The 22,614-nt window shown below is 40.2% G+C and overlaps 1 protein-coding gene across 1 annotated transcript; it reads left to right on the forward strand.

Moving 5' to 3' along the window:
• The first annotated feature begins 1,080 nt into the window (after positions 1–1,080).
• Positions 1,081–5,946, forward strand: hpxa (hemopexin a). The gene is made up of 10 exons (XM_035676013.1): positions 1,081–1,219; positions 1,333–1,352; positions 1,482–1,559; positions 1,681–1,835; positions 2,550–2,703; positions 2,974–3,186; positions 3,616–3,711; positions 4,245–4,375; positions 4,473–4,620; positions 5,371–5,946. The coding sequence occupies exons 1-10, from the start codon at positions 1,164–1,166 to the stop codon at positions 5,598–5,600; spliced, it is 1,281 nt and encodes a 426-aa protein (XP_035531906.1). The 5' UTR covers positions 1,081–1,163; the 3' UTR covers positions 5,601–5,946.
• Positions 5,947–22,614: the final 16,668 nt, after the last annotated feature.

Below are 22,614 nucleotides of genomic sequence, written 5' to 3' on the forward strand. Positions count from 1 at the left end.
AGATAGGGGTTTCTGTCCATAGTTTAAACTCAATGTGTATCTAATACTGTACTATTATTATTATGATAATTATTTTGTTTGCATTCAACAACTACACTTTATATTTTTCTCATATTATACCGTCAACTTTACAGTTATTATATTTTATAGTTTATATTTGTACCTAATCAGTAGTATAGTATATAACAAGTATAGAGAACTAGTTTTTTATTTTGCAAATGCAAGCCAGCACATACCTGCACACTTTTGGTATGGTGGTGGTCTGGTATTACATAGTGAGGTCAATTCACCTTCTGTTAATGTTCACCATACAAATGTTATACAACACTGGTTTTCTAGGACTGCAAAGTGCAGTAGTCAGCAGCTTTTATTTATTTTTGTTGGTGCACTGGGTTAGTAACCTCTCAGAGTTGGACCAGGTCCGGGATGGCAATCCAGCTTTTATCCATCTTGGTAGACTTCTGGAATGTTCTGGAATATTCTGAAATATATCTGGTACAGATTAGGCTAAAAATAACTCTATATACTATCTATAAACTGTAATGCTAATTAAAACAAATTAAACTGTGTAGCTCCTTTACATCAAACATTCTAAAAGAAAAAAAAAATTCTCTGAGGTACCAAAAGCAGGTCTTTTTATTGCCACAGATATATTTGATGGTAAATCTATAATGCATTTATTAAAAATGTGCTGGTATAATATGAAATGTTGAAATGTGACAGTTGTTCACAATCGAAATCACTGCTTCATAAACAGCTGATGCATCTTCAGCAAAGTAGTTCAAATATGACAAAATATTTGATAATGTATACATGTATTAGGACATAGTGTTATTTAAAGGGACAACAGATACGCAGCTATTGATTACCCTTCTAAATTCTATGAATCTCTGCTGCCGCAGGTCTCACTTTCCTGGTAGCTGGTCTGAGCAGTGCTGGGGTAGAGCTCTCTGGGGCACGTCAAATATTGTGGGCGTCTTAGATAAACCCAGTGTGGGTGCACATTATCAGCTCCGCCTCTTCTGGTACTCAACGTGACATGGCCCACGTAAACTGGCCTATAATATAAATGGTTGCTGCAGCAGCAGCAAGGGTACCTTTTGCCCAGCTTTGCTGTCAATTCAGGCCCCTCCAGTCTCTCCTGGACCAGAGGACTGCTTATCATGAAGCTGCTTGCCCACATCCTCTGCCTGGCCCTGGCCCTGGCTTGGGCTCAGTCGTAAGTATTCTTGCATTTAACCTGGAGAGACAACACCCATAACTGCACCCCCTGAACAATGAATAGAAGATCTGAAATGAGAATAATTGTATTCTTTTGTTCTATTAAACCAGGCAGGAAGAACATGCAGCTGGTGAGTTGATGCAAAGCATTCACTAGTTTTACACTTTGGTCATTAGGGAGACATTTCTCATTATGAATGAAAAAAAACCACTTTATTTAAAACTCTCTTTTTATTACACATGACCATTATATTCTGCAGCTGTCCTTGACCGTTGTAAAGGCCTTGAGATGGACGCTGTTGCAGTGAACGAAGAGGGAATCCCATATTTCTTCAAGGGTAAGTCCTTACATATTGAGGAATAATGGGTAGGATTCATCCCACATTTACACGGCCTTATGTACTCAAAATAAATCATACTTCAACATCCATCAACATCATGCTATGTATTTCCTATCAGGTGACCATCTGTTCAAGGGCTTCCATGGCAAAGCAGAGCTGTCCAATGAGTCCTTCGCTGAGTTGGATGACCATCATCACCTGGGCCACGTAGACGCAGCTTTCCGCATGCACTACGAGGACAACCCTGACCACGACCACATGTTCTTTTTCCTGGTACGGCCTTTGAATCTTTTGATCTTTCTCAATTTTAAGATTAAAATGATTCCTTCCTAAAAATTAACTCTTTGGTTAAGGACCAGTAGTTGCTCAAAACATCTAGTAATGTCGGTAATGGCCTGTATACAATACCTGCATTAGGTTCGTTTGGAAAAGAAAGACTGATTTGAATATTTTTGATCTCATCATCATGCACTCATCAGGGGTATAGCAGAAGACATTCCCAAAGTCTCCCTTCCTACATCCATGGCAATTCATTCTGCTATCTTTGAGGGCCCTGTATACTCAGCCCCCCCTTTTACCCCCAGTCCTACACCCCTGGCACTCATTATTTACTGTAATGTAAAGGTTTATGTCCTCAAGTCAACCACTTTTCTGTAAAGGAAATCAATTTGGGCAGGCAAGAATGATCCAGAGAGAGAGAGTCAATCCAAAACAAATGAGATAAAAAGAGTAGTAGTAGTAAAGAATGTGCGGAGTGTGGAGGTCAGCTGATGACGCAAGTGGGGACTACTGATTGACAGTTGAAAAGTATGCACTTGCTGTTATCATGACACCATTGCAAACATCCGATTTTCCTGCACTACCTTCCTTTTCATAGGTCCTCTGGGGTACAAACCTTATGATGTCACCATAGATCAATACATTTCTGTTATTTAAGTATGTATCACTTCACTCCAATCTGGAACTCATGGCAATCCTTTGCTACAGAACAACAAGGTGTTCAGCTATTACCAACACAAGCTTGAGGACGGCTACCCCAAGGACATCTCCGAAGTCTTTCCTGGAATCCCTGACAACCTGGACGCTGCTGTGGAGTGTCCCAAGCCAGAGTGCGATGAAGACTCTGTCATCTTCTTCAAGGGTCAGTGCACATTCTTACCAACCTCATTGCAAGAAAACTTGTTTGCACGTATGTATTGTACTGTACACATGCAGTAAGTCCCCCAAAGGTAAAAGGGGCTAATAGTCCTTCCACTGATGGACTTAATTGCCCAATGTACAAGAAATTTACACCATATCTAGGGTGCCTTGTCTCCTTTGTTTAAGAATTATGTTACAAGGCCATTTCTCAGTTTCTTAAGTGATCTGAAGAATAACTTCAAAATAAATCATGTGTCATTTTTTTCTGTAGGAGACGACATCTACCACTACAACGTTAGAACCAAGGCTGTAGAGGAGAAAGAGTTCCAGTCCATGCCAAACTGCACGTCTGCTTTCCGCTTTATGGAGCACTTTTACTGCTTCCATGGACACATGTTCTCCAAGTTTGACCCAAAGACTGGCGATGTGCATGGCAGGTACCCCAAAGAGGCACGTGACTACTTCATGAGATGCTCCAAGTTCAGTAAGTGAAAATCATCGTCAGTGATTCAACAATCAGACATCACTACAAAAGCAAACATATAATGTTTGTATTTTGCAAGTCATCAATATATCAGTGTTCAATTTATGTGATATCTTAAGGTAATCAATGTAAACTCATGAGACCATGAGTTCCTGTCCACCCTCTATCACCCTTGTGTCTTTGTCTTCATCCAATGGGAATTTTAGTTTCAGTTGGTCTTTCACTCCATCAACTATCTTCCTTTGAAAAATGTCTATTGCTGAAAAGCATCTGCCATTCAATTTCACTTTACACCAGATGTTGAATCCACTGTTTAAGAATGATAAGGGTGTCAGAATTAACAAAATTATGATAAAATAATCTGCAAAGCAATGTTCAGCATTGTTATAAATATATTTAATATTAGCATTCTGCTTGTTCGCTGTTCAGGTGAAGAAGCCGACCATGTGGAGAGAGAGCGCTGTAGCCGTGTTCACCTGGATGCCATCACATCTGACAACGCTGGGAACATGTATGCCTTCAGAGGTGAGATTTGACGACAGACTACTTTTTCGAAAATGGTTCCCCATTGCTTTGTGATAATATAATAATTGAATAAGTCCACCAGCCTTTAGAAGTCTGCAGGGGTTGGCCTAGGACCCAAAGCGGACCGGATCCAGAGTTAAAATTCTATGCAGTTGAAATTCAGACTAATAGAGTTGGGTAGGATCCTGTTCTACAGCCACAGTGTTTTCTTTGTTATGTTTAATACCAAAGAGCATCCAAGCAGACTCTCTATCAGCTCGGTTCAGGTCAAATTTTGGATTGCGTCCAAATTGTGTATTGTTGGGTGTATATGGACCTGGTCTTCCTGTCCTTAGTTCAGATTGTCTCTTATTTTGAAAAATAAATTACACACATTAGGATTGGGTAGGTGTTACAATGATTTTTTTCAGATTATGAATACCAGCTACCCTGACTAAACAGGATGACTAAAGAGTCAGCTGAACTGTGTTACTTTTCCAATCTTACTACAGTGTTACTGTTTGCAGCATCTAAGAGGTTCCCTTGTCTTGCAGGCCACCATTTCCTCCGTAAAGATGAGGGCAATGACACACTGAAGGCTGACACCATCGAGAACGCTTTCAAGGAGCTGCACAGTGAGGTGGACGCTGTTTTTACTTATGAGGACCACCTTTACATGATCAAGGTAAACTACTACAGGCAAGCACTCACATATGTTAATCCTGTCATCACCTTTTCCTCAAGGCTAAAACACACATCATTTGTTATTTATTTGTCCTCAGGACGACCAACTATTTCTTTACAAAGTTGGTGAGCCCCACACCCACCTGGACGGTTACCCCAAGCCTCTGAAGGATGAGCTGGGCATTGAGGGTCCCATTGATGCTGCATTCGTCTGCGAGGATCATCACATTGCTCACCTTATCAAAGGTAAACAGACAACGTCTAAAATGATATGCAAAGCTAATGACAGTCCATGACATAACTACAGGATAATTTTGAGTGTTAAATGAAAAATATATAAAGTAAATAATAAAATATATGAAATATAAAGTATATGAAATAAGGAAAAGGTTATGGGGGTGGACGGACCTGTAGCAGCAAACAGCATTCACATGAATATATCAGCATGGTAATAGTGACATACCTGTCGGTGCCCGATCCGTACCTCCTGCCTGATCTGTACTGCGATTGAGCGAGTCTAAACAGGTATGAAAAGGAAAAAGGATGTCTCATTCATACACTTATCAGCTCTTAAAAAAAAGTGTTATGATGCATAATTTTATTTTTTGATGTAAAATGTCTTACTTTTCAGTATTAGCAAAGATGCCACTTTTTAACTTAACATTTGCTAAGTTATCTGAAAACTGCTTGTTGTTGCTACATATGTACATATACATATGCTTCTAGATGTTATGTACAAATAAGTTTTGTTGAAACAATAGCTAAATGTAACCCTGAGCTCTAAAAACTTTTCATCTAGAATTAGCCCAGTTTTGACCTAGACGTCTAAAGTCTTTTGACCAGCATATCACCAAATCAATACTTACTGGGAGATAACTGCACTATATTCTCAAAAGATATCCCTTTTGGACAGATATTTTACCCGTCTTGAGCTTTCTACAATTGATAAATTATTATAGTGCCCACTTACATCTTTTCCTATCTGCTGTCCTTCAGGTCAGAACATCTATGATGTGGAATTGAAGGTCAGCCCTCGTGTTGCAAGAAACGAGCGTCCGATTGCCCTCTTGAAGAAGGTCGACGCTGCCATGTGCAATATTGAAGGAGTTAAGGTGTTCGTAGGCAACCACTTCTACCACTTTGACAGCTCCATGCTGTTCGTTACTTCCAGGGCTCTGCCTGAGCAGCACAAGGTATCCCTGGAGCTGTTCGGCTGTGATCACTAAGATGCTTGTTTGACAGGACTGAATGGATTGTGCCGAATGTCACATACAACACGATGAAACATGGAAAAACAACAGCACCAACAACATCACGCAGGAGGCGCCTAATAACAAGTCGCTAAGCTTTTGACAACATTTACTTACAGACAATGATGCAATGCTTCATACTAGTTGTTTCCTTTCTGAGTCTTACCTCAAAATAACCTTTTATCTGTTTTACTTCTTTTTTCTTTTTTCGTAACTCAGTGGTCCTCTATGTCAAGTGTGCTATCAAGAAGGGATTACATGTTTCTCTGTGATTCATTTTGTACAGTGTTGTTGTGAATAAAGTGGAGAGGCAACAAACAAAGTAGAAAGTCTACATTTTCTTGAAAGGAGGAGATTATTTTATGGCTTTTCATTGTATAAGTTTGTAAAATTACCCAGACAGATCAGCTATTAGCTAAAATACAGACCTTTTGACACAGTTACTTGCCTACACAAGTAATTAATGAGAGAGCGGCCAGGTCATAACAGACATACAAAATACATACTGGCACTACAGTAGTAACACAAACATTTGCATGTCAGACGCAGCCGTCATGCGCCACGCGCTGCTCAGAAAAAGTCTGCTACTGCAGGTTAAAAAATAAAATTATAAATAATAATAGAACAATACCTTAAAACTTATGTTAAAAAATGCAACCAGTATTACAGTTACATTTCATTGCCTGGTGTGTTGAGTTTATAAACTGTTAACTGTTATTACTGAAAGATGCTTGAAGACACATTTTAATTGCTTCTTACTTCTTACTAAAAGACCCTGCAGGTTTAGCAGTTAGTTAGCAATTACCTTGAATTCATTCATTAATTCAGTGTACTGATTAAACACTGTCTCTATTATTGAGTTCCTCTAGAATGAATCTTAAATCGGACCTTATTAGGCACCCTTGTAAAATACCAGAACAAGCACAAGTTCTGGCTTTTCACCAGTAGAGGGCTCAAGAGTTCCACACGAGGAACCAGATTGACTGTCACAACAGTGAAACTTTTGGCTTCAGTCTGTCTGTATGTCTGTTTTAGTCTTGATTCTCTCCAGCAGAGCAGCACAGATGCAGGTGTGATATCATTTTATTCCTCTGAGGCACACACTGAGGCTGAGATTTGAGTTAACCACAGGGAGCTGAAATGTGGACGATGTGAATTCATCTTCATTCATCACCCCCACAGAAAACTACAGGTTTCTGTAGCTGGCAGAAACCTGTAGTTTTCTATTTGGTGAATAGTCTCTGCAAAATCATAATGATTTAACTATTTATACTCTCAAATACCTGCCGGTGGTTTGGATCAGGCATTGCTCAAACCCACAGAACTCAATTTACACTTCTAGGTCGAGATTCAAAAGACTAGACATGTCTTAAAGATTCAATTCAATTCAGTTCAGTTTTATTTGTATAGTGTCAATTCATAACAAAAGTTATCTCAGGACACTGAGACACACAATAGAGTAGGTCTAGACCGTACTCTGTACTCAGTACTCAGTACTCAAGTCTCCATCAACAACATTTAAACACTTTCCTTTTATGGCTATATTTTAAGTATTTTTTAAGGTCCCTGTCCTTTCAGTGCACAGGCCTGATAATAATTGACTTGACTTGAATGTTTTTGCTTTCAAGTCAAGTCTATAGAAAGTCAAGTCTAAAGTGAATTCTAATTCTCAAGTCCATTCCATGTCTCAAGTGTCCAACACGCTCTGCTCACAGATTTGAAATCAACAAAACCACATTAATTTGATATGGAACTGGGTGAAGTGCCTTCTTTTGCTACACAGAAATAACTTTTCAGCAAAGCCAGGCCGAATAAACAGAAGAAGAAGACTTTGATCATTAACCACACAGGCTTTCCCTCCCGTCCTCAGTGACCTGCTGTGCATCATCCAGCTCTAAACTGAGGCAATGGGGTGATGTCAGCTTCATGACTGGGGCTGAAGTCTCTGATAACAGCACGCTTCATTGGATCACACAATCCCTTACTTCACCCAACTGCCTGCTGGGATATGACAATGGAGGGAGAAACACTGAGTCCCTTCTCTAGCCCTGGTATGATGCCACAATCAACTACAGAAACTGCCAGCCCAGCAACACACATACATCAAATCTGGGTAATGTGTCTAATGAGGAGAATGTGTATTGAGATAGAAAGTGCAGTTTCTTTTAATGTTAATTGAAATTCTTTTAGTCTGTAATTAGATTAAAGTATTCCTCTGATCATGATCAGGCAGTGCAGATGCTTGACAGGTGATTATTTTGTCCACCCTATTTACATCAGCAAGGGTACGTTAAATAACCTCTCTGTATAATGCAATACAGTTCAACAGCAGCACAAACTATATCCTCCATAATAAAAATAAAGTTGAATCTGTTTCAACAACAGAACATTATAACCTTCATGAAGGGATTTATTGAAGAATTGTTGTGTTAGGCCTGCCCAGTTTGAAAGTTAAGAATATAGGGGCAGATGCGCACTTAAGCCTTGCAATCTATCTGTGTTATACTCTGGGAGAGGAAGGTGAGGATATGGGGTAGGACAAATATATCTTTCTCTCTTGTTCCTATGGTACACATGATGTGTGTTTGTAGATATGCGGCTGCACTAATACAACAAGACCCATTGTGGTTGAGAACCATCCATCTATGTCAAACAACTCTCAGAAGAGACTAACTTACTCTCACTAATGGACGCCCATGGAACTGGACTAATTATAATTTAAATCAATATCATATATGATTCTACGATCGTCATGGCACACACTCTTGTCAATTTCTTTAACGTCTCTCTTGTGGCGTAACATGACCGAACTTATTGTGTATCTTTTTACTGCGAGTTGGAGTGTTTCGAGATTTGCGCGAGTCTCCGCCCATTGAATACATCAAGCAGGTCGCTGTCTGTGGGAGTGTTATTCGACGGCAGAAGTTCCCCTGCCACCCACAGCTTCTGCATCTCTCCAGGAGCATTATGGATTGTTTGTGGGTGGTGAAACAGCGAGCGAGGGAACGAGAAGCAGATCCAGAACAGAATGAGCGTATGTGCATCTAGATCCATCACTCCATATGTCATACACTCAGGGTGGCTGAGACGTAGTACATCCATGAGCAAAATGAGTAACCAGCGATATCATTTGCTGGCTGGGACACGCGCTATGCAGAAAGATCGCGCTCTACCTCAATTGAAAAAGCACAGCTTCTCTTCTGTCGGATGGAAACGAGTACTATATAGCGAGGAGCGCATAGAGTAGAACAGACCTGGGGTCGCGGCAATATATTATATATATCTTTATTTAACTGCGCCATAGCTGATGTTTGAACCACCATGTTTGACCGTCTCCCAGAGTAAAACTCTGTGCTGTGTTAGCAGCTAGATAAGACAAAGGGCTACAAGCTAGAAAGTAGTGGTCAGAATCTTCTACTTTAAACCTTTTGTAAAGCTTTTCCTGTTACATAAATATTTTAAACTCATAACCTCTGGACTGTGGCTGCTTTCATTTTCTTGTGCTCCAACACCACCTTCATTAGCCTGTCTGCCTGCTCTCCAGCAAGCCACACATATTCCCCCTCACTCATCCACCCAGCTCCAGTCTTTCCAGGCATCGTTCACCGCCCTGTTTCGTTGCCAGGTGCCTCCGTGCTCATTCCACTTACAGTCTCCGCTGCCCTTATAATTAATTCCTTTTTATTAATCCACTCATGAGTCTGTGTCTGCATTTGGGTCCAAATTTGCAATCCATAAAACACACAGGATACCCAGCATTACACTTAACAACACTTGGCTCAGTCATAGCTGATGGCTCAGACCTGCTTTAAAAATCACCAGTAACTTTCACTTTGTTACATCTTTGGTTGCAGCTTTTGTGTAACACAATGTGGAATAAATAACAGACACACACACACACACACACACACACTGACTTTGTGGCTATCCATGCTTCTTCTCTTTTGCTCTCCAAAAAGGACAGCCGTTGGACTGTTTGTGGGCATGTACAGTGTGGATGTGTGCGAGTGTGTGTGTGTGTGTTGTCTCCTTGCTGTTTGTTATGCTGCTTAATTAACTGGACTGGGAGGGTTGACGGACATCTGCTCTCAGCCTGTCGTTTAGGGTAGCTTGACCCTCAGTGTGTGTGTGCGGGTGTGCGTGTGTGTGTGTGGGGGTGTGCGTGTGTGTGTGTGTAGAACAAGCAGGTATGGACATTGGCCAAGACTGTGCCAGATAAACGTTGGATCTCATGACCAGATGGTGCCAGCTAGCGTCCCCTCTGTAGACTGGTGACCGCTAAAAACACTCCCTCAGATGTAACCCCGGTGCCCTGCATCAAACTGTCAGAGAGAGCAGCAAACCCGTCTGGTAAAGACACACATAAAGGACCAAAACACACACATACACACAGACACACACACACATGCCTACACTACAAAATTATGTGGAAAGCACTCAGGGAAAAGGCCCTTTAGGCCAGTTGTTCAGTGTAGTTTCAGTGTAGTAGTTTAAGTGTGTACTTTTACTGTGGTAAAGACATGGCTTGTTGATGATAAAATCCATATTAAAAATGCTGTCAGTATAATATGATTAAACAACAAACAACTGAACAAACTGATTTGTTTTTTCTCCCATAAATGCTTATCTGATGTACAAATTGAAAGTGTCCTGCTTGTAGGTTACAGATACAACACTCCAAAGATAAGAGGGAAGTTATAATCACAGGAACGCTGATCACAAAGCCTCCCAACTGTTGGGTTGTGGCTTGCATGTCCACTTTGAGCTGTCTTCAGTCCAGCTAACAGTAAAAGCTTAGGTTAGCAGTTTCATCTATGAAGCATGTTACAACTTAGAGCACTGAATTGATTCTCGCATTGTTTGTTTGCCATCAACTGTTTCTTTCATGTTTCACAATCACTGGTGCATCCATCAGCTCGGTAGATTTGGCTGCCACCTGATTAGTAATTGTCAATCATGTTCATAGAGGTGTACAGCAGCTTTATATTTACAAAAAGCTACTGCAGCTCCCACCACCAACCCAACCACCGGCTTACCTTAAATGTTTCTGGTAAATTAGTCCTCTCATTTCATGGGGAGCTTCCTCAAAGAACTGAAACTTTTCAGACAAATCTAACCATGTGATCAGCTGTAAATTTGTTGACGTAATTATAATTGACTTTAATGCTATTAAGACATGAAGTTTGCTATGTTTCATCAATGCTAAAGTCACAGTCTGTTTTGAGGACAAACTTTTCTTTATCCCATAGGCCCATATATATCTCATATCTCAAATAAATGAAAGTCTTTTTCTTTCCATTCCTACTTAACCAAATGTATTCTTTTTACTCCCTCTCGTCTCTCCTTTATCTTTTGTTACCTCCTTTGCTCCCCTATTCTCTTCACCTTCCTCTCTTCCACTCCTCCCTCCTGCATCTATGTACTTTACTATGTACTTTATACTATGAACTTTTTCTCTGCCTTCCTGTCTGTCTTACTCTGCCTCTCTCTGCAGTTGGCAGTGTGCCTGGACTTTGGTCTGCTGCTGTTTTTGCTACCTTGCTGCGAAGCAGTCTCCCACTCCCTCCCTCCCTAAAGTTGCCACCACCTCCACATCCTCGCCTATCACCTCCTCCTATCCTGTATCTCTCTAACCATCCCCCTCCCTCTCCCCTCCTTCCCCACAGTGTCTTGTGGATTGGGTTGTGCGGAGCTGTCAGTCCCTGGCTGGGCCTGCCAAGCTGCACGTCCCGGTCAGAGGGGAGGCTGGGGCAAATGGTCGGGGCGTCGTTGTGGGTCCGGCCGACCTCCCACCACTGAGCAGCGGACCCCCTCAACAGATTGAGCTTCCAGCTGGCCGGCACGGGGCCCGCCATGGCCCCATGCTGAGGGCACACATGCCACAAAGCACAAATTCCCACTTGCACACAAACACGCACACATACACTAACATGTGCATGTATGGAGACACGTTCTTTCCTAGAAACAAACACACAGCAAGACCCACAAACACCAATTATTCTACTCACTCACTTACTGAAGTTTAAAGAAAAGTCCTTAAACAAAAGTGTATCTCTTTATACAAACTAAAAAATACTTTACTGTATACTGTATTGTAGTTTATTTTTGCGTCATTTAATCAGTTCATTCAGGGTCTCACAGAGTTTTTGTGATTACCGTATGGCAACCAAAAGTGACTGAAATTGCCACAGTTTTCATCTAATTTATTTTAGGAATTTGTTAAGATCTCTGTAATGCCCTGCAACACATTGCCTGGGTGCAATGTAGTAGGAAAAAGTTCTTTCCACCACAGCTACAGCAAGGTTTATGTGTGGATATTTAAGTTTTATTTTATTTTTTTTTCCTTCTTTTTTTTTCCCCGGTTTGAGAATATATTGCCAGAAATACTGTCTAATTGTTAAAACAGATCTACATTTTGATTTTAGCTTCTCCTGATTAGCTTCTGTATGATTGAATGTACTGAATGTAAAGAGACACAAACAATGAAAATGACTGGAGAAAAATTAGTAAGTTATCTGTTGTTGTATTGTGTTGTTATAAACATAGTCTTGCTTTGTAAGGCAGCCACTGTAACTACCTGTCCTTCCTCTCATTTACAGTCAGTTCCCAGTTTGCCTATATTGAGTTTACTACCTATCTTTCTCTCAGCCAGGTAAAATTCTCATCCTGTCTTCATTAGCTACACTTGCAGAGGGAGGTTTCCTGCCTGCCAAGGTCCTCTGGGCCCCCAGACACCAGTGCAGAGGCCTCCAGGGGCCAGAAGAGCCAGGCTGCACACTGTCGGTCTGCAGTCTGTTCTCCAGTTGTGACAGCGAACGCATCCTTATGATGACAATTAGTGGCTGTTAGAGAGCACAGATGAGCAGGGGAGGCACAAGAGAGAGAGGGAGAGAGAGAGAGAGGGAGTGAGGGGAAGGAGAGGAGGAGGAGGAGAAAAAGAGAGGCGGGGGAGGGGCGAGGGGCAGGTGGTGCAAAAAGCAGGACACAATTAACAAACATGGGAAAAATACCCGCTAATGAGGACGGGCGAAGCTCAGAGGACCTGGAGAGATGGAGAGCTGAGGGAAGGGAGGAGGGATTATGACTTTAACTCTACATCAGGGGAGCAGGGGGAGGAAGGGGGGCGTCAGAGCAGGATTTACTTTGTGACAACACATGTGTGAGGTTGAAAGGCTCAAAAAAGGACAGACAATGTTCTCCATGGGTCTTCACAGGTCCACTCGGAGCCTGGTAACTGACGCCTGACCTGGGTCCCGAATCAAGCGAGTCCAAGTCATATTTAGAGTATTGCTGCAGGTCTCAGGTCTGTGTCAGTATGTCTAATACTTTATTATGAGCTCTGATCAGAGTTTTTGCTATGAGTATTAACTGTGAAATGGTGACTGTCTATCAAGAAGAACAAGTCGTTCAGCAAGTGCCCCGTGCCGCTCTTGAGGACAAATGACATATTTTGTCATTTAATTTGTAGGACTAGGAGGTTGATTTCACACACCACAAGTCCAAACTCACGATGTACAATGAGTGCAGACGAAAAGAGCTTTAAAACATACATTCACGAGATATCAGGTGAGGAATATCTTCCTTCAAAAATTTCAATTTTGCACAGTGAAAACATAACTTACAGTATTATGGCAGGAAAACTAGCAGTGGAGTTAGGCTTTATTAGCTTCTCTTCAAAACCTTCTGCTATTATTTCTGTTTGTGTTTGCTGACTTTACCTCAGGTGTCGATATGCTGCCCCGCTATAAACGGTCTAATTACATCCTGTGGACTCAAGGACACACACAACCAACGCAAGTTCCTATGGCTGCCAAATCACGACCAACAACTTGCTGCCGTGTTGGAGTGAGACAGTGAGAGTGACAGTTCAACTTATTATTAGTACAACAATCATCGAATTTATCTATGAGAAAAGAGACTGATAAATTCACATTGAAAACAAGACACCGGGCTCCCGGTTAGCTCAGTCAGTAGAGCNNTACGGAGTTGCTGCGGCCCTTTGCTGCGTGTCATCCCCTCTCTCTCTGCCCCCCTTTCCTGCCTATCTTCGGCTTTCACTATCAATAAAGGCAATAAAAGGCCAAAAAAAGATAACTTAAAAAAAAGAAAACAATGCACCATTACTTTAAAGCGAGCCTTTGCAACTTTTGAATGAAGAAATAGCACATAATTTCTCTATCAAATGAAAAAGTGAATTCATAAGCAGTCAGACACACTTACCTCAATATATTCAGTGGTTTCTTTGATACAGATTTTCAGTGTCAAGTATTCTCCTGTGAACCCTAACAACCCTAATATTGACTTCCTAATGCACCTTACACCTAACATTACTTAATTTATAACTCTAAAACCTAATTGGAACATAAAAATATCCAGTATGTGTGCATATTAAATCTAGTCTACACTTGTGGGACTATTTCTCTCAAGTTTTAATGGGGCACTTAGGAGAAGAGACTCTGCAAACATTTTGGCCTGAGGCAATCACCAGTGTCATTAAGAAGGCACTTGTTTATAAAGAGAGCTTTTAACACACCTATAATTATACAACAGGTTGACACTGCAAGTCAATGATCTTTGTTTTTCTTTTTCACCCATTAAGAAATTACTTCCTTCCACTGCAAATCCCTCGTTAGTGAGCAAGCCTTCCTATAAGTATAAGATTCTTTTTGTTCTGGCTTTGGTCTTATTTTTGTAGTTTCCACCCTCATTTATGAACTGTCTGACTGCCCGTTTTTTGATGATACACTAATGAAAACATACCCATGAATATTATATTACATTTCTGCCAATAGATCCTTCTAAATGTTACACACTGGACCTTTATAGGGAGCCTACGTATGTAACGTCTTGCTCATTGGTGGCAATTGTGGCCACAATAACGGGATAATGCTAAATGTTTAAATGTAGTGTAGCAATAGTGTAAGCAGAACAATGTCTTAAAGTCAGCAATGTCACTCAGTTGGCTAATAACACACAGAACTATCTATCTAAAGTTTTCTAAAATTGGTCCCAATAAGTTACGAGGATAAGAGGTGTTTTTTCCTCTTTGTCTAATTTTAGGTCCGACTTCAGTCTCCAGCTCTGGTTTAGGTGAACTTCAGTTTGGGGTACTGTGTCTGACTGTACTGATCTGGTTTGGCATCCCCTAAACCCAAAGTACATAATCTCTACAATCCCACGACACCATCATACCCCATCTTCTTCCCATGACCCACATCCAGTCTGTGTACGAGCCACGCATCATCATCACGCACCGCATCTATTGTCTCCCAGCCAACAATGCAAGAGTTAATAACTGGCTAACCTAGAGAGACGTGTAGCTAAAACAACAATAACAAAAACAACAACAACTCACAAAGCCCTCCCTCCAAAAAAAGAAAAGAAAAAAAACTGTGACAATGATGCCATCCAGGGAGCACAAGTGCTCCATTGTTGAGGGCTGACACACCGTATTGTGCCTGGCAGACTACATTGCCTCATAGCAGCTGGGATGTGCTGGCAGGGGAAACAGGCCTGACTGTCATCAGCTGGGGGAGATACAGTGTGATGCAAGCAGCATTACATCACATATGATCCTCCAGGCAATCGCTTCTACACCGCTCAGCAGTGTTTGACTGGCTGTAAGAGACTCTATGGGTTCATCTGAGGACTGAAAACACAAACCACTTGTTTTTATTTATCCTCAAAACAGCATTGAACATATTTCTGAGGTACTGAAGTACTGAAATAAAAATAACAATTAAAAAAATCAATAATTATTGGGATATACAGGCTTTGTATGCAATTTCTTAAATATATTTCTATATAAAAAATATATAAAATGTTACACCTTAAAGGTCCAGAGTAAGTCTGTTTTTACAATAATTATTAAGAGTTTTCCAAACATCTTGCCAGTTAAGGAAAATATCAGTGAGGCTTTTCAATACAGAAATTGTGATCCTGAACTAATATCAATGGCAGGGGCGGAGCCAGATGTTGTAAACATTTGGGGCCGAGCCCAAATCTTGGGGGAGATTTTTTCCCATTTATTGCAGCTATATGCACTGTTTTTCAAGATATTTGAGTAAATAGAATGTCTAAATTCTATACAACACAATAGCGCTTTGAGTGGTCGGATTTAGTGGTCCATTTACCATTTACCAATAGTTTCCCAGGAAAGAGATCATCCCAATGAGCGTAAACCCTATTGTTCTCTAACTGTTTTCATCATTCTGAAACAAACATAAGTCCCACTACGCAAAAAGTTAAGTTAGCTAGCTAGTTAACGACACACACAAGACAACAATGTGACAATGTGAGGATGTATAGATGGCGATATTTCCCCAGCAGGTTTCAGCCTTGATTTCTGTGATAAACTGGCTGCCTGTCGAGTGGTTTGGCTCCAGCCAATAGCTAGTGTGATGGATGGAATAACAAACAACCTTTAAAGGTCAGAATCTTACACTTAATCTTTACTGAATATGTATTATGTACTTAATATTGTAATTTTCTTTCTCCATATTTTAATTCTGTTTATTTTACAACACCTGTGTCTGTCTGTCCTGGACTCTTCCTGATGTTCCTCCTATTTCTGTCCCAATGAAGATTTTTTGGGGGGCAGTTTTCCCTTTTACATAGTAAGGGTCTAAGGATAAGGGGTGTCATATGTTATTAACTATATGTTATGAGGAAAGAGTTGCTAAAATTATGAAAATAAACTGCAACTCAGAAGTTAAGAATTAAATCATCTTCAGATAAACAAACACAGTTTTTATATAGAAAATAACTTAATTTATCAAATAATATACATTTTCTTCCCAGTAAACCCACATCAACCCAACTCAATGACAGTAAGGTCACATTTCATTGTGTCTGTGTGTGTAAAAATACCCCCATAGATACTTAGTACTGGTTACAAGCCTTGTAAAATACACAAAATTTAATGTCTAACAAGTCATGATGCAATTAAAATAATGTCTCCCCATTATCTGTATGCAAACAAAATTAGTTACAGGGCTGTTGTGTCAGTTTGAACTGATAAAAATGTTGACCTAATCGCTGCACTTACTACACACACACAAACATGCACAGATGCACACAGACAAACAGACACACACACTTTTCTCAGGCAGGTCCTAATTGCCTATAAATGTCAGTGTGAGTCAGTGTGCGATTGTCTTCTGGTAAATTAACTGGTGGGACTGGCACCTCCTCATTAGACAAGAGATACACGACACAGGGAGAGCACTGGTCAACACTCAGTTTGCGGTTACTGGCTGCAACCATGAACTCCCCAGGGATTTTATCAAAGAAGGTGGTGTGTGTATGTGTTTGTGGCTGAATGCATGTCTGTGTGCATATGTCTGTATGTGCGTATACATTTTGTATTCATGCGTTTGTGCCTGTGTGTGCATCTGAGTCCTCCTGAGGGAAATTAGTCGTCTCTACCCTGCCCCATCTCCAGGTTCATCCCTGATGTTTTCTCTCTCTGCCAGGACACTCCCACTCCCATTGGGCCACACTGCGACTAATTGCTAAATACACTGGCTGTTGTTTCAGATGTTGGCAACAGTCTCTGTAGAAATGACTGCCGTTGTGGCTAATTGGGAAACAATATCCAGACATGGGTCTCTATAGTTTTAGGCTGTCTTTTACAGAACAAGTGCTGACCTGTCACTTACAATTTGAGATGATGTCCAGGTCCATGTTTTTGGTCCCATTTGTTTAACTGTTTTTGTTTGTTTATTAAAGGAATATCAAACAGTGTGTGCAAATATTTCCAGTGCTTTATGCTAACATCAGCATGCTAACATGCGCACAATGATCTCTATGTTTACCATTTTAGGTGAGCATGTTACATGACACCATTGGCTTATTAACAGTATAACAAAGTGCAGCTAAGGCTGATGGGGATGTCAGTCATAAACCAAAGTGTTGAATAAAGCGTTCTGATGGTGGCACTAGATGAAAAGTCAGGGGGAAAGTTATTACAGACAGCCCGAAGGGAACTTTATGGCTCCTTACAATAGTTGTTGAGACATTTCACTACAGACCAAAAATATCAATCTCATGGATCACGAACCATAAATGTCTGCATCAACATTTCATGGCATCCATTAAATAGCTGTTGAGATATCTCGCTCTGTACCAACAGGTCAGCAGTGCCATCCCTAGAGCCATACATGGCTAAAAAAATAACTCATATAACCCAAGACTGTCTGTCACTGTCTGTATTTTTGGTACAAAAAAACCTAAACATGTTCTATTATTACTATTATTTATACATATATTTATTGTTTGGTGAACATACACATTCTCTTTGTATTGCAGGACATCTTCTGCAGTGCAGGTTATGTTTCCTGGGGATGTTTAGGTTATCTCAGGCATATCTCTTGAAGGAAAATTTGTTTAATGGTTGAAGTGGTTTTGTGAACACTGTGATGGGCTGTATCCTCAGTGCTGTATAAATGATGCCTACATGCAGACTATGTATGACACAAAGCATTATTCATATCAGTGACTGAAGGGATCTGCAACTTTTCTCCTTGACCAGCATCACTTTGTGAGAGCTCACACAGAGCGCAGCGCCACTCTTCACAGCGCTCTGTGAACTGTAGTCAGATGTTTCTCTCTCTAAAGGTGTTAAAGGAGAGCGAACTGTTGGGAGATTTAATCATTCCACTGCAGCTGTGAGCACATGAGTGTCATTTAAAATTATTTTATAGTGAAATCTGAGTCAGTCCAGTAGTGTGCAAGTACTGACTACAGGATGTGAAGTTGGGACTTTGACTTAGTGTCTATGAGCTCACATGTCGCACATTGATAATACAAGAAAGGCCTGATTATTACTGTGGTTGTATTTTTTTTCCTTTTACTTATTCTGCCCCATCACAAAATAGTTTCATAGACTGATCTGATATGAGAATAATCCTCTCAACAGCTTGACCCTTTGAGTGTTTCCCAGTTCATTAAACTGATTTTGACCGTAAGAGATGATAATTAAAATTAATTTATCACCCTCTGTATGTTCCACCTTGTGTTGACCAAGTAAATATTTTAGAAGGGCTGGCAGAAAAGAGAGTGATGTTAAGTGTGGAAGCTGTAGATAATTCAACCATTGTAGCTGCAAAGGAAATGTCTCAACATGATGTCACACACAGTTTATTTGGCCAGGGATAATACAATTTGCTGTCAAATAAAAACATTGGGCCAGAAATGTATATTTGATTTTTAATACTTTTTGTGGTCATGTTTCAGGAGTATTACTTGTTCTATAACTGTTCCTATTCCCACATGAGGCCACCAAGGAGAAGATATTTTTTATATTTTTTCAACTGAAAATGTGTTTTCTGTCATTTCTGTGTAAAACAAACAAGCATTGAAACAGTTGCTGCTCCTTGAAATGTCTGAGTGTGAGAATAGAAGGCTTCCAGGCTCAGCAGCATGTATGAGCCATCTGTTAAACAGTGAATGTGTCTCTGCTTCCTTCACTGTGACAGCACTCACTGTGATTTACACTGTTACCGCCAACTGTCTCTCATACTGAAAACAGGGACGTCTCTGTATACAGTATGCTGATGGTACACAGATTATAGTGGGTCAGCCTGTCGCTCATAGTCCAAGAAAGAAAGAAAGAATTAAAGAAAGCCAGAAAGAAAGTAAAGAAAGAAAGAAGTGACACCATTCAGCAGTCACATGAGTGTCTCCTCTGTGGGTTTGGATGCAGGTGTGTGTTTCGTCTCCCAGGCTGTGTTGTCTTTGTCTTTGTATGACACACTGAATAAGAACAAAACACACACATGCACACACACAAAACCAGCCTGTGTTCACTAGTCAAAACCAGCATGAATGACCCTACTGAGAAAGATGTAATCTAATTAGAATTTATACACTTTGGATCCAGTAGATGTCTAAGCCTTAATAGGCACGGTATAAAATTAACATATTTGTCTCATATATATGACTGCTTATGTCATGCATTTAAAAATAAATAGTTTTGCAGGTTTCCACTGATCTCAGTACAACCTAGCAGTGCCATTGTCTTCTGTTAGCTGTGGCACCAAACTAAGTGAAGCGCTACCTTTGGTGAAATTGCCAACGAGCGCTTTGCTTTACATTTAAATAATTTCAACTTTGACCTTGGTTGCCGGTTATCTTTCAAAGCGCAACCAATGAGATAATAGCTGCATGTGACGTGGCCAGAAGCATCACCAAATATGGGAGGTAGAGAGCAGAGTGTTTTGGAAGAAATCTTTCCCTGAACTTAAATGTTATAACACAACATTCAAAACATACCACGATGTCGCCAGGAACAGTAACGCATGGCGAAATGTCAGCAGATGTCAGATGGGACTGCCGGCTTATAGGCATTTACGAACTTAGCTAAATCCAATAAGGATTTGCTTAGTTGTTTATGTTTGTTAGCTATGCCTTAGCTTATTAGTTATCTGGTAGAAAGTTTTTGTCCATATTTTGCCAATTTTAGTAGTATCTCACCTCGTTTACATGTAAATGCCAATAATGTAACAAGCTGCCCCTTTGTCAAATGTGTGTAACAGGACATACTGAGGAGTACTGCACTCTGCACTGTAGTTTATCCTTCGGGCTTAGAAGGAGAGGGTGAAGCAAGGGAGTTGCAATCTGCAACTACACCGCTAGATGCCACTAAATCCTACACACTTGACCTTTAGACTTGCTTAATGTTGTCTTCACTTGAAACAATCTCCACTGCCATCAGAAACTAAGAGAAAAACACAAGTTGACCAATCACAACTTGTGGCACATCCTGATGTGACACTGTTGTGTAGCCAACACTGTAACCAGCCTGCGCACATAGCCACCATAGCTACAGCGTAACAACTTAATGCACAGTACAAATCTCATGTCATGTTTTTATTATTTTACACCCGAGTGTTTTCTCCCAGTGAGTCGGTACGAAGAAGCCCTCCCTCCTTCCCACCTAAGGTAATTAATCTTGTCTGAGTTCCTCTGAAATGTGATATGACCATGAAACATTACATTACACAATTACTGAATGAATTTTCAAGAATATTCAACAAATGCACAAAGAAAGTACGGAAAATGACACAAACATGCAAAGAGACACACACACAAAGCCTCAGACAAAAAAGGAGGATGTGTCTGAAGGCTACAGACTTTCTTTCTTTATTCTTTATATTTTTTGTGTTCTCTCTCTCTCTCTCTCTCTTTCAAACAAACACACACACACATACAGAGGCATCTCTCTTCTGCAGCAGCCTTTCAATACTCAACTGTCGCTGAGACTGTATGGTGACCTGATCTTATTCTGCTGGTATAACCACGCTTGCATACACAAACACATACACCCTTTGTCCCCACTCCATATAGTCTCTTTAGATTTAAAGTGTGTGTGCATGTGTGGGTTGTTGCTATAATCAGTCAATGTCTGTGAATGAGATAGAGGTGCAACTAATTATTATTTGCATTGATTCATTTATTTATTGATTCATTAATTTTTCCCAGTTGTCTATAATATTAAAATCATTAATCATCTTTGTCCATTTGGTTAGCTTGTCCATTACAGTTCTGCACCAAGTCATTTTTTTGTCTTTTATATTTTCTTTTCTCTATAAAATATCAGGAAATTTATCCCAATTTGTCTCAGAGTTGACCAAACTTGAGTCCAAGGTGATGTCAATAGTCCAAAACCTAAAAAATATTCAAATAACTATCATATAAAACAGAGATCCTCCCTTTGGAGAAACTGAAATAAACAAATATTGGACATTTCGCATTTGTCATATGAGCCATAATGACTAATTGGCTATCACAATTATTGTTTATTCATTTTGTCAACTGACTAAATGTTTACAAAAGAGGAAAAACTTCCTTAAATGTCCAGTGTGTAAGATCTAGGAAGATCTTTTGGCAGAAATTGAATATAATGTTCATAATGTTTTCATTATAATCACCTGAATATAGGAATCACTATGTTTTTGTTACCTTAGAATAATCAATCAATTTAATTTATTGTCCTCCAATATCAACACCATACACTCAACAAAGAAACACGCCATCCACAATTAACACATCCACAAAGAAAAACAAACAAACAATCAAATAAATAATACAAGCAGTTTATAGCTATAGACACCTTCCATGGAGTCTTCCCTATTGAACTGCCACATTTCTACAGTAGCCCAGAAGGGACAAATCAAACACTGGCTGTAGATATAGGGTGTTTGCAGATATGCAGATATGCAACTACATTGCTAGATGCCACTAAATCGTACACACTGGACCTTCAACTTAACTTAAAGCCTTATAATGCTAATTATAAGCAATTTAGCTTTTTTATATCTAAATCACTTGGTAGGATGTATATTTCTGCACTGTGTGAGTTAACACATGTATGACAGTGGGGTGGCTATGTGTTTTGGGGGTGGAGCAGTGTTTGTGTGTAGCACAATGTTTGTACTGTGGGGGTATGCAGACAGATGGCCAGGACACTTGTACGTCTGTGGTTGAACAGTCCCACCATTGTCTGTGTCACAGAGAGAGCGGATTGTTGTGGCGGCCAGTCACACTGTAGTGTCTGTAAATCTCACATGTTCTGAGGACCAAAACTCCCTCTGGCCCCCATAACGATGCTGCTGCTGCTGAACAATCATGTCAACCGATAAAGGATGTGGCATCTCGACAGATAATCTATCTCCTCAACTTTATTCAAAATTTAAGACCTAATTTTTAAAGCCAACCCTATTTTTTACATTAAACCTGAGTTTAACAACCTACATATCAGATTGTAAAACCTTGAGTTTACACTAGGCTTAGTTCCAATGAAAGGTCATCTTAATGCTGCAGCATACAATTATATTTTATATAAACAATAGTTTGTGTTTGTCCATTTTTCTGTTTTACCATGACAATGCCCTTGTTACCAGTTTGGTGTAAAATAACTTAACTGGTCTGCACAGAGACCTGAATTCAACCCCATCCAACACTTCTGGAAAGAACTGAAACACACCAG

Source organism: Morone saxatilis, unplaced genomic scaffold, assembly GCF_004916995.1.
Source record: "Morone saxatilis isolate NCDOM2014 unplaced genomic scaffold, NCSU_SB_2.0 Contig5, whole genome shotgun sequence".
Taxonomy (NCBI): Eukaryota; Metazoa; Chordata; class Actinopteri; family Moronidae; genus Morone; species Morone saxatilis.